Genomic DNA, 15,383 nt, shown 5'->3' on the forward strand with positions numbered 1-15,383 from the left:
GCTCCCCAGAAGAACCGACGGTACTCAATGGTCTCCTGCGGGCCTGCCCCCACAAGAGCCTGGGGGCTCCTTTCCCCTAAGCCAGCACTGGCAGCGCGGGGGGCGGGGAAGAGGGGGTGGGGAAGGGTGGGAGGGCAGCGGTTTCCTCGCGCACCGCGCGATGTTCCTTAGTGAGCCGCTGAATGGGGAGCGCGGCTGTCCCCAAGCCGATTGGTACTTGCTTGTCAGGAAGAAACGCCGAGAGGTGGGAGTGCCTGGGGAGGGAGGCAGGCGGTCCCTACCGCAAGCGCGGGGAGCTGCCTTTCCGCCCCTCTGCCTGCCTTCCCAGCCTGGGCTTTGAGGAGTGGCTGAAGCTGCGGAGCGCTTGAGGAGCCTGTGAATGAACCCTCCTCCTCCTCCTCCTCCTCCTCGCCGAGTCTCCTCCTCGGCGCTGACGGTACAGTGATATAATGATGATGGGTGTCACAACCCGCATTTGAACTTGCAGGCGAGCTGCCCTGAGCCTTTCTGAGGAGGAACTCCAGTCGGGAGGGCGCAACAGCCGCGAACCTTCTTAGGTGCTGCGGACAGGCGTGGGGACGCGGATCTGCGGCCAGCCCCGCATCCTCCAGCACCATCCCGCACGCTTCCCCAGGACACCGCGCTTCCTATGTGACCCGCCCCGGCAACGCCGAGCCCAATCGCGCAGCGCTGAGGTGAATTTTCCCCCCAAACTGCAATAAGCCGCCTTTCAAGGTAATCACGTTTCTTTTGTTTCCCCTTAAAAAAAGAAAGAAAGAAAGAAAGAAAAGAACAAGAAAAACTTATAGGAAAAAAAAAATCGAGTTTAGAAAAAAAGTACATTGTGATTGGTAGAAGGCTTTAATTAAGGCAAAAAGAACTATCTTTGAGAAGTTAAGAAAATATAGGCACTGTAAAAAATGCAGGTAACTTTCAAAAGGATGTTTGGAGAGAGGACTACGGAGGGACCCTGGTGCTGAAAAAGATCCAGACAAAAGAAGCCCGGGGTGGGGTGGGGGTAGACCGACTAATGGAATTGGGGGAAGGGAGGGAAGGAAATGCGGAGACCCCCCCTAGAAACGTCGAGGGGTCTGGAGCTGGAGAGGACGGAGGGACCCTGGCACCTTGATCTTTTTGTTGTCGTTAACCTGCGCGAGGCAAAAGTTTGAATGGGGACTCCCGAGACTTGCCCACAAGCAAATCCCCGAAGCCGCCTTGGTGCAGGCCACCTGGTTCCCGGCCCCTGGTGTGTGGTCAATGCCCGCGTTCCTGGAAAGCCGCTCTCGGGCAGCTCCTGACAAGGCGATCCGGGTTCTGAGCGGACGTGACCCCCTCATCCCGCGGGCTGTCTGGGAGGCGGTCCGGTCTGGGGGAGGTGCAGGGTTCCCGGTCCGCGTCTCTTTGGCGACTTGAGGGCTGTCACGGCTCTCTCCGGTGCCCCTGGGTTCTTTTGTCCAGCGCGCCGTGCTCCGGAGCCGGCCAGGAGGGAGCAGGGGATGGGGGTGGGGTGTTTGGAGCGCCGCGGAGGTCTGCTCGGCGCCAGGGCGGGAAAACTTGCTCCGAACCAGTAGAGATGTGCAAGAATTTTAGCTCATTCTGAGAAGCGAGGTAGAGGCTTTTGCTCCCGTCTCAACCAGCAAGCCAGCGCTCAGGGCGCTTTTCAGACAAAGGTGGCGTGGGGACCCGAATCTGGGGCCTCTAGGATCAGCCCTCTTCGCCCGGACTACTGCAGCCCTCCTTTTCCTTCCATTTCCCCACCCCTCTCCCCGCTCGCGGCCCTAGTTGAGCAACTTTACTGGCGAGTCTTGCGGCGGCAGAGAGCGAGTGTCGGCAGCTCCGGGGGACGCCCTGGGCTGGAGCGCCCCACCGCCCTGCGGAGGCGTGGGCGCCGCCGGGCAGTATCCCTGGTGCGTGCGGGCTGGGGGGCATCAGGGTTGTCTAGGCTCACTGTGTCACTGGGCGTGGAGCGATCCCTGTGTCAGGCAGCGGAGAGCGAGGTAGAAAACTAGTGTCATCGCTTAAACTATGTGCTCTGGGATCCAGCTGCGCCCTAAGAAGTCCTGCAAGTTCCCGGGAGATGCTACGGGAGGGAGGAAACGTCTACACGGCGCCTGGAGAGCTGTCCCGCCGTGCGCACACCCACAGGCGGAAAGACAATCTGGCTATCTCTGTCCGCTTTCTCATCTTTGTCTCTACCTTTCTGTCTCCATCTTCTCTGTTTCCCTTCCCCTCTCCCAGCCTCCGCTCCGTCTCTTTCGCTCCTGCGTCCCCTCCCCCACCGCTGACAAATGAATGGCTAGTGTGAAATCCCTGCCTCCTCTGTCCGCGGAGGCAGGCAAGAAGGGAGGAGCGAGGGAGGCGGTGCGCTCCTTCGGATCGGCCCCCAGTTGGAGAGCTTCGAGCTTGCAGAACCCAGATGTCTAGGAATAGGGAGTTTTGTGACGGGTGTGGGCGCCCCCTGATGGAGAAATCCAGTACAGGTGGAGAAAAACGAGCTCACCCTCCCCCCTCCCCCCGCCCCAAAACCAAACGAGCCTCTTTCACAGCCCTGCATTAAACGATGGAGGGCCATAGCTTCCCGTTTACTTTTCTACTTCGGAATCTGCGAAGTAAACCTAAGCGTTGGCAGGCCCAGGAAGGAGACGTCTTTGCCAAGGGCTGAAGCGCCTTCTCTTGAGTCCGCTGGGGTGTGCGCGGCGCTCCCGGGTCAAGCCTGCAGTTTGATAGACTAACACACGTGGCCAGGTTTCAGAGGGCTTGGTACTCTATCTTGGGCGTCCCTTTAAGAAAGATCATACAGATCTTTGGGAGATTTTACTAAGGCCCATGACCACTCGAAATCGATGCTAGGGCCCCGCCCAGACTATTGCCTCCATTTAAACTTTCTCAATTTCACAACACTCGTCGAGGACGGAAATTTGGGAGGAGGGCTCCGGGTGGAAAATACAGAGAAGGGAAGGACAGGAGCAGTGGGGAGAAAGGGAAGAAGAAAGGATGGGGCACATACACGCAAATAGCCAGGAGCGGACCGGCTGGGTTCGTTTCAAGGTTTGGACTGAATTTCACGTCTCATTTTAAGCCATTGTTTTAATCCCCAGAGCGGTAACAAATCCTACTGAAGCAGCGTGCTGGGGTTAGCGGGGGTAGGGGGGAGAGGCGGAGGAACTAGGCTTAGAGAGGGGGCGCTGGGGGTTTCTTTCCACTCCCCTGTCCCCGCGTAAAGGAACCGCATGGAGCGCTTCCCGCAGCGCCGGGGTTCACCAGCCGCCGCCACGTGGGCTGGGGCTTCAGCTCCCGGCCCGAGACGGGTGTGACTTCTTGGGCTCGGAGACAGCAGCACTGCTGGACCGGCAGTCCTACAGAGCCGCGGCTGGCTGGGCGCCTCCTGGGTCACCGCCCAGAGGCCGGTGGGGGCGTGGCTTTGGTCCTTCCGCGGGATCGGGGCGGGGCGGGGAGAGCCCGGCGGCCGCGCATCCCTTGTAAAGGGCTAGTGGAGACTGCTGGAGCGGATCTGACTTCTATCCAGAGGGCGCTAAACACTTTTATTAAATAGGACCCCTTGATTTTTTTTTTTTTCCCCCTCTTGCTTCTTGGGAGTGGGATGGAGTAGATTTTGCCTGGCGACAGGAAAGAAGTAAAGATTTACACCAAGCAAATTTGAGATGAGTTTATGATCTATATATTGACTTTTTAAAGATCGTTTTTAGTCAGTTACAAGATATTCACGTTCCGGATGTCATGAAGAGTTCGTCTAGCACCACAAGCAATTGCCATTGACAGGACTGATAGATTCCATGAGCGCAAACCTTAGGGGCTGTGGGTGTAACCCTGATCCCTTTGCAGCAGGAGCTTTTCGCTCCCGCCCGGCCCATGGTTGGAGCTCAGCTCATATTTATGAAATGACTGAGCGAAAAGACTGCGGAATGTGGCGCAGAGTAGACGCTGCCACTTAGAGCTGCATTTTAGACTCGCCTACTTCTTCGCTTTATCTTGGAAGAACAGAGTTTTAATGATCTAGTGTGTTAGTCACTCAGTTGTGTCCGACCATTTGCGACCCCCGTGGACTGTAGTGCACCAGGCTCCTCTGTCCGTGGAATTCTCCAGGCAAGGATACTGGAGTGGGTAACCATTTCCATCTCCAGGGATTGAACCTGGGTCTCCTGCATTGCAGGCAGATCTAGTCCGTCTTCTGACATCTAACTGATACACTTGCCGTTCAGTTTTGACTCCTTCTAAAAGCTGTGACCTAAATTCTTTTAAACATGCTTGGCAATTTTGCCAAACCTACAGTGAAAATATTCCTTTAAAGACTTAAAATAGGATGTTGTGAGATTAACATAAAAATAGGAAGGCATCAATGGAAGCAACTAGTGTTTGAGATGAAATTTGTTCCAGTTGGGGGAATATGTAACTTGGAATGTGAGAACATACCAAGCAGAAGGTCTCAGACTGAACTTCTGGTTCTGGTGCTATGTTTAAAAAAAAAAAAAGAAGAAGATTTTATGATTGTGTCCCAGCTAATACGGCAAAGGCTTCCATGGATTCCAAAGTAGTTGAGCAATTACTTCCTCCAGCAGGAAGTCCACGATCCTTAATCTTGTGGGTTCTGGGAAAAGGGATGAGAGTCAAGACAATTGCTAAAGATTTATGTAAGAATTCAAAGTTTTATTTTGTTTTTCTTAGTAAGTAAAATAAATTTAAAGTTAGCCCTAAATTGTATTTCCTACTTTTAAAGTGTAAAAAGAATATTAACTGTAATTCAAATTTAAGGTTTTAAAAGAATCCCCCTGGATTTATATATGTTTACAGACATAGGTTTCGGTTTCTTCTTTTTCTCTGTGCCTACAAACTGGAAGGAAATACCTTTGATATCCTAGGATACCTATATCTGCATGCACCCTTGTAAGTTGTTTGGAAAAGACCTAAAAAGTTCATTTAAGGCTGAATATGATTAATGTTACAGATATACTCATTGTTCTTTCTTTCCTCACATTATTATGGTTAAGTACTTTGTGGTTAATGATTGGTCAGTAATTGAACATCAGAGCACAAAGATCAACCAACACTGTCACCCAGTAGCCATATAACTAAACTTTCCATACCTGGTGGGGTTTAAATATTTTTGTTAACTTTATTCATGGACAAACATCACTAAATACTGTATTTAAAATGGGATATTTCCCTATGACTGAACAGAACTTTTCCAGACACATGGTTCTTTTGAGGAAAACAATGAATGACTGCAGTAGGCTATTATTCCACCACCCACCTAGAGAAACCAGTTAGGAGTCACATACACTCACTATTGGGGGTGACTGGCTCTGGGATGAGAAAACATGTTGACTATTGGATAGATGTGTACTTTACCAGAAAATACAAGGTCTGTACTCTGATTTGGAATCAGAACAAGGAGAAGTAGAGATAAATGTCTTGACCAAGCTCCGCTTGTTAGTGAATGTTTGCCAGTTTCCTCTGGTAGCCTATATGTGGTTAATTACATATATGTGCATAATTACATATTACATATATGTTCTCCAGGTTTTTTTGACAGCTGTGTTCCTATTACTGAATGTGCCAAGAGTAGTTCCATTTCAGTGGTCAGTGCAAAGCATCTTTATGTGATGAGTTTGCTTCCCTGAAACTCTGCTGGCTAGATTGATCATCTTTAAAAGGGTGTAAATTAGGGAACTACATTTAAATTTATCTTTTTTCTGTATCTATATACATCCTACTTCATTCTTCTAAGAATTTTAAGAGGTGGTTACATCTATAAATTTATGATTGCATAGTTTATAATAAACTATGTAAACATATAAAATATGTTATCTTTTTATTATTAAATTACTGAGTTGGTATTTATTACATGTGGTAATAGTAGAATGAGCACTAGGCTTAGAATCAGAAAGCTTGAGTTGCAATTCCTAGTTGAGAAAACCAAGTTAAGACACAACTTTTGGGCATTTGGTGTCAAAATCTATGAAATGGATATACATTTATAAACAACAAAAGGGTAAGTACCTATGAAAGGGCTCTCATAAATAACTCCACAAATAAATAGTGTTAAGATATATATCCCTGGGGCTCGTCTTGATCTAATTCTATAATCCTAATATTAACAGCATTACCCAAATCATGTATTTCCTACTAAACCTGTAAAATGAGTTAGAGAGGGACATACTGTTCTCAGAATTGTCTAGTTTCACACTTGTATGTGGAATCTAAAAAAACCAATACAAATGAACTTATTTATAAAACAGAAAGAGGCTCACAGACATAAAAAAACAAATTTAGGTTTACCAAGGTGGAAACAGGGGAAGGGATAAATTAGGAGTTTGGGTTAACAGGACAATATATAAAATAAATGAACAACAAAGACCCACTGTATAGCACAGGCAACTATAAGATATTCAATATCTTGTAATAACCTATCATGGAAAAGAATCTAATAAAAGATTATATATATAACTGTGTATATATGTATATATATAATGTATATATATATAACTGAATCACTTTGCTGGGCAGCTGAAACTGACACAACATTGTAAAGAAAGTATACTTCAATTAAAAAAAAAAGAATTGTCTAGTTTCATTGACTAGAAGACAGAGTCCATAAACAGACTCAAATAAACATGGAAATTCAGTGGAAATGAAAAATTATTCAGTAAATGACTTGGGCACAACTGATTGGCCCACTCAAAATACAAATCAATCTTTACCTCATTTATCCCAGAATAAAATTAAGATGGATCTCATATGAAATGTAGGGAGTGAAAAAATAACCTTTTAAAAAAATAACTAGAGGAAATTATAAAATGTTTAAAATAATAAGCTAGGAGAAAAGAAACCCTTGATAAGGAAAAGGTGTAACCCAAAAGCTATACTAGAAAAGATTGATAAATCTGACTAAATAACAATTAAATTATTTACACAAAACACATAACACATCTAGAAAATGTCAGCAACGTAAGAGAAACAAAGACCTAACAACTATTTTGATATGCCAGGAACTTTTACAAAAGCATATACCACAGCCCATCAAAAAGAAAAATTGGCAAATGTTTTGTGTGTAGACTGCTGGCAGAAAGGGAACAATAAATGTTTTAAAATCATATGAAAAATTGCTTAGTCTCATTCATAATTAAAGACATAATAATTGAAACAGCAGTTTATTCTGTGCCATTTTCATCAATCAGCTGTAAAGATAAAGTTTAATAAAAGTTTGTGTTGGTCAAGTTGCGGGGAAACTGGATCTCTTATATATGTAAATAGGTTCATCCTCTTTAGAAAGTGATTTGGTAATAGCTATAATTTTTTTTAATGCATATACATTTTGACCCAGCAATTCCACTTCTAGGTATTGCCATGTAGATATTTGGTAGGAATGTCACTCAAGACAAATGGACAAGAACGCCCTTTTGCAGCATTGTTTCTCATTGCAAAAATCTGGAGACACCTTAAAGGCTCATCACAGGAACTGTATGATAAAAGATGATACGTTCATGTAGGAGAAAATTATGCAGCTGTTAAAAGTAACAGACAAACTGTATTAGCTGATTCAGAACATTCTCAGAGATAAACAGTATTTTAACTAAGAAAGTAATGTGCCAAATAGTGTATAATGTGCACATAATTGGCTTCCCAGGTGGCTCAGTGGGTAAAGAATCCCCCTGCAATGCAAGAGCTGCAGCAAATATGGGTTCGATCCCTGACTTGGGAAAATCCCCTGGAGAAGGCCATGGCAACCCACTCCAGTATTCTTGCCTGGAGAATCCCATGAACAGAGGAGCCTGGCAGGCTACAGTCCACAGGGTTGCAAAGAGTTGGACATGATTGAAGTGACTGAGCACGCATGCATGCATGCACATAATTACATACAAAATGGGCATATTCATTCATTCGACCAATATTACTGGGTGTCCTGGGCATTGTGGATACAACAATGAACAGAACATCAAAGACTGCCTTCCTGGAGCTTATATTGTGGCAGGCAGAGAAGGGCAGTTCCCAAATACACATATACAGTGGTGAGATGTGCTATGATGAAAATAGAACATGAGAAAGGGAATGGAAAGTGCAGTGTGTTTTACATCAAGGAGGGCACAGGCAGTGAACACAGCAATACTAAGGAGCAGTGACATGAAAAAACTTAGCCAAGTCCAGGTGCAGGAATCCATACCTATGTTTGTGGTAATTTCACATGGTGCTCTTTATTCGGGGGAAGCAAATTCATGACACTGTATGCTTAAACCATGATATCTTTCTCTGCATTACAGTGATCCTCCTTTGTGTAAGCACCACATGGCAACATGAAAGACAATGCTCTTTGCATCCACTTTGTGGCTGAGGTATTCTGAACAATTGGTTGTCTAGGGTAACTAATTCGAGAACTGGAAGACAAACCACTGGGTCTGCATCCTTAAGTCACCCTTTGCTCAGTGGAGCTTCCCCAAGATCAAGGGAGAATACTAAATATCTGTTTACTAAAACCTTGGCTCTCTCTTTCGCTGAGGCAGCCTACCCCTGGCATGACCCTTATCCCCTTTGCAGACGTTTCTCATGGATAGGAATCCTGTTGACCTTGTCTCTCATGTCTCCTAGGCAATTAAACAGCCTCAGTCAGCTGTGACTTGATTGTTCAATGACTTTTTCCTCTTCTCATTGACTTCACTGGAATAGAAGACTAAATATAGGCACCGGCTCTCATATCTCCCAGGTCTTTCTATGCAGTCAGACTTGTTATCACTAACAGATAATGCTTACAAGACCCACACAGAAGAGCAGAAGAATGAAAATGGGGGTTGGAGTGGTGCTAAAAACAAAGAAGCTTCAGAAAGTGTCTCATTTTGTAAAATCAAAGAAGGCAAATGGTGTGCTTAAACAACCATGACCATGAACACAGACTTATGAAAATTAGAGAAATGGAATGATGTCCATGGCCTGTAAGGAAGAGGCAGTGAAAACATAGTTCTGAGATCAGAAGTTTGGGAATTTGAGTTGCAAACTCTGGTGACTACAGGGAATAGGCATGGAGTAGAAATGGACGAGAGGCCAACTGGGGCATTGATAACCTTGAGCTCACAGAGCCAAGGCCAGGGCCTGCTGCTTGCTTAGTGCTAATGATTGGCCAGCTAGAATATGGACCTCTAATTGTTAGGTCTGATTTTCCAAAAGAAGTCCAAGATCGGGGGCTTAGTGTGAACACTCCAATTTTTAAATGTTGGCAACTTAATTTATGCAAATGTATTTAAAATATGACTGATCTCTCCCTTGCTCTTTTAATGCACCAACTTCCTTCCCTAACCTTGCCTTACTGGCAGTCTTACTTGGGCAAGTGATGAGTATACTTGTTAAATAGATGAAGAACTACTTCCTCCTCTCCCTAAAAAAAAAAAAAAGCCACTTTTATAAGGATGGAGTATCCTTATAAAAGAGTTAGACTTTTAAGTATCTGCTTTGGGTGGAAAATTGTGATGCAGAAGACCCATTCTTGGTCAGGATTGCATCTTCTCCACTGGTTTTGTTACAAGATGTTGACACTCCAGATATCGCAAACATCAGATATTATTGAGTCATGGCCAATGTTAATTGTATTTCATGTGTTAATTAGCCCACTCACCCGTGTTTAAAGAGATTGTTGATGCTTCTCTTCAGAATGTATTTCTGAATAGAAAATGAGGGGGTGTTGGTCATGCATTTGGTCAGCAAACCTCCCTCAAAGCAACTACTCTGAAGCTGGCACTGTGGAAATATTGTGGGAATTAGTAAGTTGAATATGACACTGACTCTGCTTTTCAGAAAGCTACTGTTCTACATAGGAGATAAAACATATTTCTAAGTAATGATTCAAAGGACATAATGATAAATTATAGGACAGTTTACTGTGAGCATGAAGGTGTACAAAGTTATAGTAATAACCCAGGTTATAATTTTCAAATCCAAGAGCTTTAAATATTCTTTTTACTACTAGTGATATGAAACCAGGAAGTTCTCACTGGTAGAAAGCTTGAATTAGGAATTTTAATAATAAATACTGAGTACTGAATATACTGTGTATCACCAAGCTATATTTTATATGCATTGTTTTATCAATTCTCATTATACTGTTTAGTAACTTACCCCAAACCTCAGAGTATAAGCAGAAAATTCAGAACTCAAATTCAGGGCTCTTTGACAATGGAGCCCAGACTTTTAACCTTAAGCTTATAAATGTTTTCTGAAAAAAAGAAAAACAATTTGAGAAAAAATTTCTCTTGAAGGAGAATAATAAATTATTGTTTGTAAGCACAATTGAAGAAAAGTTTCTTATTTGGATTCAGTACTCATGGAGTACATTGTCTTCATAGTGTTGTATGATACAATCTAAAGCTTCATTTTGTTGGAAGCTTTAGGGTATGTGAAATTGACATCTTATTTTTTTTCCTGAAATATTGGTATGGTAATGAGATATAGGTGTACACTTCCTGCTTGCTGTGGTATCTTGTAAAAAAATCCAGAAAAGTAGCAACCTAATTCCCAGTTTGCATGTAACAACATTTATTAGCATATCTCAGTGATTATATGGTAAATAATAAGCTTAATTATCAAGGTTAATTTAGGATTATCAGCTATATACTTTTCATTGTGACTTGTCAGATGGTTCATTGATGGAAAATATGAGATATATAATGTGTTAGATAAAAATTGGTCTTCAGGAAATATCTAGAATTTTATAATTTTCTTTTAGAAAGATTCTAACACTTATTTCAAGCTATATAAAATAAAGCAATTAAATGGAGAAGAATATCAAGGGAAGAGGAATAGCTGATGTAAATTATTAAATTGAATTTGAGCCCAAATTGGACTTGGATTCTTACAAGATTTTAATCTAGGTTTTCTAAATAGTACAGAATTTAGATAATTTCTGAGAAAGTTATAGGGCACCAACTCAAATATGTGTCAGTTAAGATGCCTTTCAGTGACATTGGCTACCAAAAAGCCCTGACTTTATTGGGTTTAAATAATAAAGGAATTTATTATCTAATAAAAGAAAGTTCAAGGGTATGGCTAGCTGTTGCTCTAATGCCTGAGCACTTCAGCCCTGCCTCTCCTGATTGTTTCTCAGCTTCATCCCAGAGGGTATCTTATATATTCATGGGTGCAACATGGATACAACAGTTTCACAAACTAGGACCTGTGTGATTGGCTTGGAAGGAAAGTTATGACCAACCTAACAGCATATGAAAAAGCAGAGACATTACTTTGCCAACAAAGGTCTGTCTAGTCAAGGCTATGGTTTTACCAGTGGTCATGTATGGATGTGAGAGTTGGACTATAAAGAAAGCTGAGCACCAAAGAATTGATGCTTTTGAACTGTGGTGTTGGAAAAGACTCTTGAGAGTCCCCTGGACTGCAAGGAGATCCAACCAGTCCATCCTAAAGGAGATCAGTCCTGGGTGTTCATTTGAAGGACTGATGTTGAAGCTGAAACTCCAATACTTTGGCCACCTGATGTGAAGAGCTGACTCATTTGAAAAGACCCTGATGCTGGGAAAGATTAAGGGCAGGAGGAGAAGGGGACGACAGAGGATGAGATGGTTGGATGGTATCACTGATTCAGTGGACATGGGTTTAGGCGGACTCTGGGAGTTGGTGATGGACAGGGAGGCCTGGCGTGCTGCAGCTCATGGGGTCGCAATGAGTTGAACACAACTGAGTGACTGAACTGAACTGAACTGAACTGAATTGGCTTGGAATAAACAGGATCGTCCATTTGGGCTGGGGTTTGACCCAGGTTCCATCAAAGTATGGCCATGTGAAGGAGGGTGGATATTAAAATGGAATCAAAGTTTTGTTAGAAAAGAGAGAACATTGGCTACTGGGTAGCCAACCAATGATGGCTGTTATAGAGCAGTTCTAAATGTAACTGGGGAGGAAACAGCTGTTGAGATCAAATAGTCTTCTGTGGTTGTTTTGAGCTTAGCTCTTTGATTTCTAGATGGTCCTCAACAATGATGCTTATCCTCCTCATAGTTATAACAGCAGGGAAATGTGAGCTGGAAGGGATCATTCTGAGACCCAGATTTGTTAAATGTCTTCCCCAAATTCACACAATAAATTAATGGCAAAGCCAGGGCAGGGTTTATTGACTCTCAGTACAGGGTGTTTTCTTTCATTCTTTACCCTTCAGACCGTTGGAACTACTTTAAAACTCATGGCAAGCATTGGCCTTTTCTGTAATTAACAGCTCCTTATAATACATTTATTTTGTTTGATCAGCCTCCTAGAAACTAAATTGAGTCTGTGCTTTAAAAGCCTGTTGAGATCCTTATTCTCTGTCCTGGTACCATGTGCATGAATCAGCAATGGGTTTCCACACACTTCACATTTGGTGCAAATCCCTTTCTTTCCACATGTCTCCCAACTGCTTCCCCATCTTCTCTTGCTCCATCTATGATCAGCTTCCTGTTTCTAAATAGGTTTTGTGGTCGCCCTTCCCTCCTTGTTCCAGTCGCTAGCCGCTCGTTACTTAGGCTGTGGTCTATATTGTTCTTCCAACAGCCTACCCCACTGCGGTTGCCCCACACATCCACATTGTTATATGTCCCCAGTTTGGGTTCTGGAATTATTTTGGTAACGACCACATTGGGTGAGAGTCAAACTAATAATTAAAGTGTTGGGACAACTTCTCGTATTGCAAGTCTCCTCCTGTGTTTACAACCCAAGAGGAGCAGCTTCTTGTACTCTTGTTACATACAAGGCACAAAAAGCATGTGACGTATGGCCTCCCACAAGCCTGAGTGCTTATGATTTCCTTTGTGTTTGTCTTCATTTCTAGGACAAGATGCTGATAAATATAAAGAGCATCTTATGGATGTGCTCCACCTTAATAGCAGCCCATGCACTACAGAAAGGTGAGTGTGGTAATCATTTTTTAGGACTAATTGAAATAAAAATTAAAGTATTGGGGCATGGAATGTGATTATGGAATCATTAAAATAAAGGATGAATTTTTTATTTATTCGTTGCTGAAGACTTTTAGCTAAAATATCATTAGGCTGAAAACAGTGGTTTTAAATAAATCAGTTATAACAAAATAATGAACAGGATGCTAAAGAAGAAAGTGGGCTTTCAGTAACTTACCAGATTACTTTCAGACTGCGCAAAAAGGCTCATTTGAGTGGCTGGGCATATTTTAAGGTTCCACTCTTTTTGACACCACTCAAAGGCTTTTCTACATTGAAAAAAAGACTATTGAGCTTTCAGAGGGATACAATTTGAAAGAAATCAATAAGATATAGATAGACAAGATAACTGATAGACAAGTTTTTACCCCTACCTCCATTTCTTTCTTTTTCTCTTTTCTTCTCTCTCTCTCTTTCTCCTTTGTAACTGGATAAGTAAACATGCACTGTTTTCTTAGCTTTAAATTATATGTCCGCCTAATGAGAGTTTTGTGATTCCAAATTTGTAGACTCTTGGTCCATGAAGAAAGAATCTGTGCTGAGTATCAGTGACCTGCTCCCATCAAGGGTCTCTCTAGACTCAGCTTCTGCTTCTTTCTCACACTCACTGCCTGCTTCAGAGTCTGAAATAATTTATAATTTCCATTCTTATTCCCTATTTTTTTCCTTACACCTTGTTTCCCTTCCCCTGCCCCATGCAGTTCCTTCTGCTTAGCAGTGCCTTCCTTTGTCCTCTACAGTTCCACTTCAGTTCATTCTTAAGATTCAGAACTTGTGTCACTCAATCTATTTATTCATCCATCCTTCCTATCCATTCATTTATCTATCCATTGACAGTATTGTTTGAACAGATTCTACGTGCTATGTCTTAGTCTGGGTCTCCAGGGATGTATCAGTGGATGAGTCATACATTGTTTTAGATTTCATTAAGCCTAATCTCCTTAGTTACATGAGGTAGGCGATAAACATGTAAACCAACAATCCCAGTACTTCTGAACTGATGAAAATAAAGCAGAGTGACGACATAGAAAGTGTCTTAGGGTGGGGGCAGGGGAGGTGGTAAGGCGTCTTTGAGAAAGTAATACTTAACACTGACGTGGGAATGACGAGAAGGAGCCAGCCAGCTAAGATCTGGCCCAAGTTAGGTAGTGTGTTTGAGCAATAGAAAGGTCACTGCAGTTGGAGAGCAGTGATCAAGGGAAAAGTAGGAGATCTAGATAGAGAGATAGGCAGAAATCAGCTCATGTAAATAGAAACACTATCTGACACTCAGAAAAGAGCTTCCTATGTTTATTTTTCTGCACCCCCATGTCTCTATTTCTACTTTGCAAATCTGGATGGACACCAAGGGGGTGGCATGAATTGGGAGATTGGGACCAATATATACACACTACCATGTATAAAATGGATAACTAATGAGAAGCCTCTGTAAAGCATAGAGAATTCTACTCAATGCTCTGTGATGACCTAAACAGAAAGGAAATCCAAAAGAGAGCAGATATGTGTATAGGAGTAACTGATTCACTTTTCAGCAGAAACTAACACAACATTGTAAAGCAACTATACACAAATTATTATTATTTTTTTTTTTAAGAAGGAGCTTCCTATGAGCCAGGAACAGTTTTAATACTTAACATTAGCTTATTGAAACATTCACTATCCATAGAGGAAACTGAGATCCAGAGAACCTAAGTGACTTGCTCAAAGTCACAAGACTAGTAAGTAGCAGAACTGGGAGAAGAACCAAGGCTGTCCCAGGAGTGTGTGAGCTTTACCACTGATACAATTCTTATCCATGTAAGCATTGTAAGCTTTAGAAATGGATTTTATTTCCAGGAAGCACTAAAGGCTTTCAGCCAGTGAAAGGTAAGTTGATGAATACTTCCCAGGTTCCATGTTTGCTGTTCTACGTTGGTTTGACTGTAGGAGAGAAAGAGCGGCCCCAGGAAGATGACTTAGGAGGTTATTGTGATCACCCGTGTGTGAGATGGGGCACTTGTATCACGTGGGGGCAGGAGAGCTGGAGGGAAGTGAACTGGATAGGTGGAGATGGAGGATTAGGACCAACGCATGGATGGGATGTGGTGTGGTGAGGGTGAGAGAGGAATCAAGGATGAGCTGACTTCTGAGATGGCTCCCACCTCTCATCCCCCAAATTGTTTCCAGGCAGTTTTAAAGCCCTTTCTCTACGTTCTCATTGTCCCCTGTCCTGTGACAGCTATTATAGTCCATACCACTCATTGAGGATAAGTTATTCCTTGTTTTTTTTCCCAAGCAGACTGTGACTTCAAGAGAGCTGTTTTTTTTTTTTTTTTTTCTCTTCTAGCAGAGTTCCTGACACACTGCTAGCACTTAATCAATTTATGCTTGAGTGAATAAGTGAATGAATAAATAAATAATGAGTGAATACCACAATGAATGACTTGGATGACCATCAGA

The 15,383-nt window shown here is 43.0% G+C and overlaps 1 protein-coding gene across 1 annotated transcript in view; it reads left to right on the top strand.

The window, feature by feature from the left end:
- Window positions 1-262: 262 nt before the first annotated feature.
- VCAN (versican) overlaps window positions 263-15,383 on the top strand; it is a 121,135-nt gene continuing 106,014 nt past the window's right edge. The window contains 2 exon segments of the mRNA XM_005903753.3: window positions 263-735; window positions 12,818-12,893. Coding sequence (XP_005903815.2) covers window positions 12,824-12,893 — 70 coding nt within the window. The 5' untranslated portion in view covers window positions 263-735; window positions 12,818-12,823.

The sequence above is a fragment of the Bos mutus genome, chromosome 7 (genome assembly GCF_027580195.1).
Source record: "Bos mutus isolate GX-2022 chromosome 7, NWIPB_WYAK_1.1, whole genome shotgun sequence".
Classification (NCBI taxonomy): Eukaryota; Metazoa; Chordata; class Mammalia; order Artiodactyla; family Bovidae; genus Bos; species Bos mutus.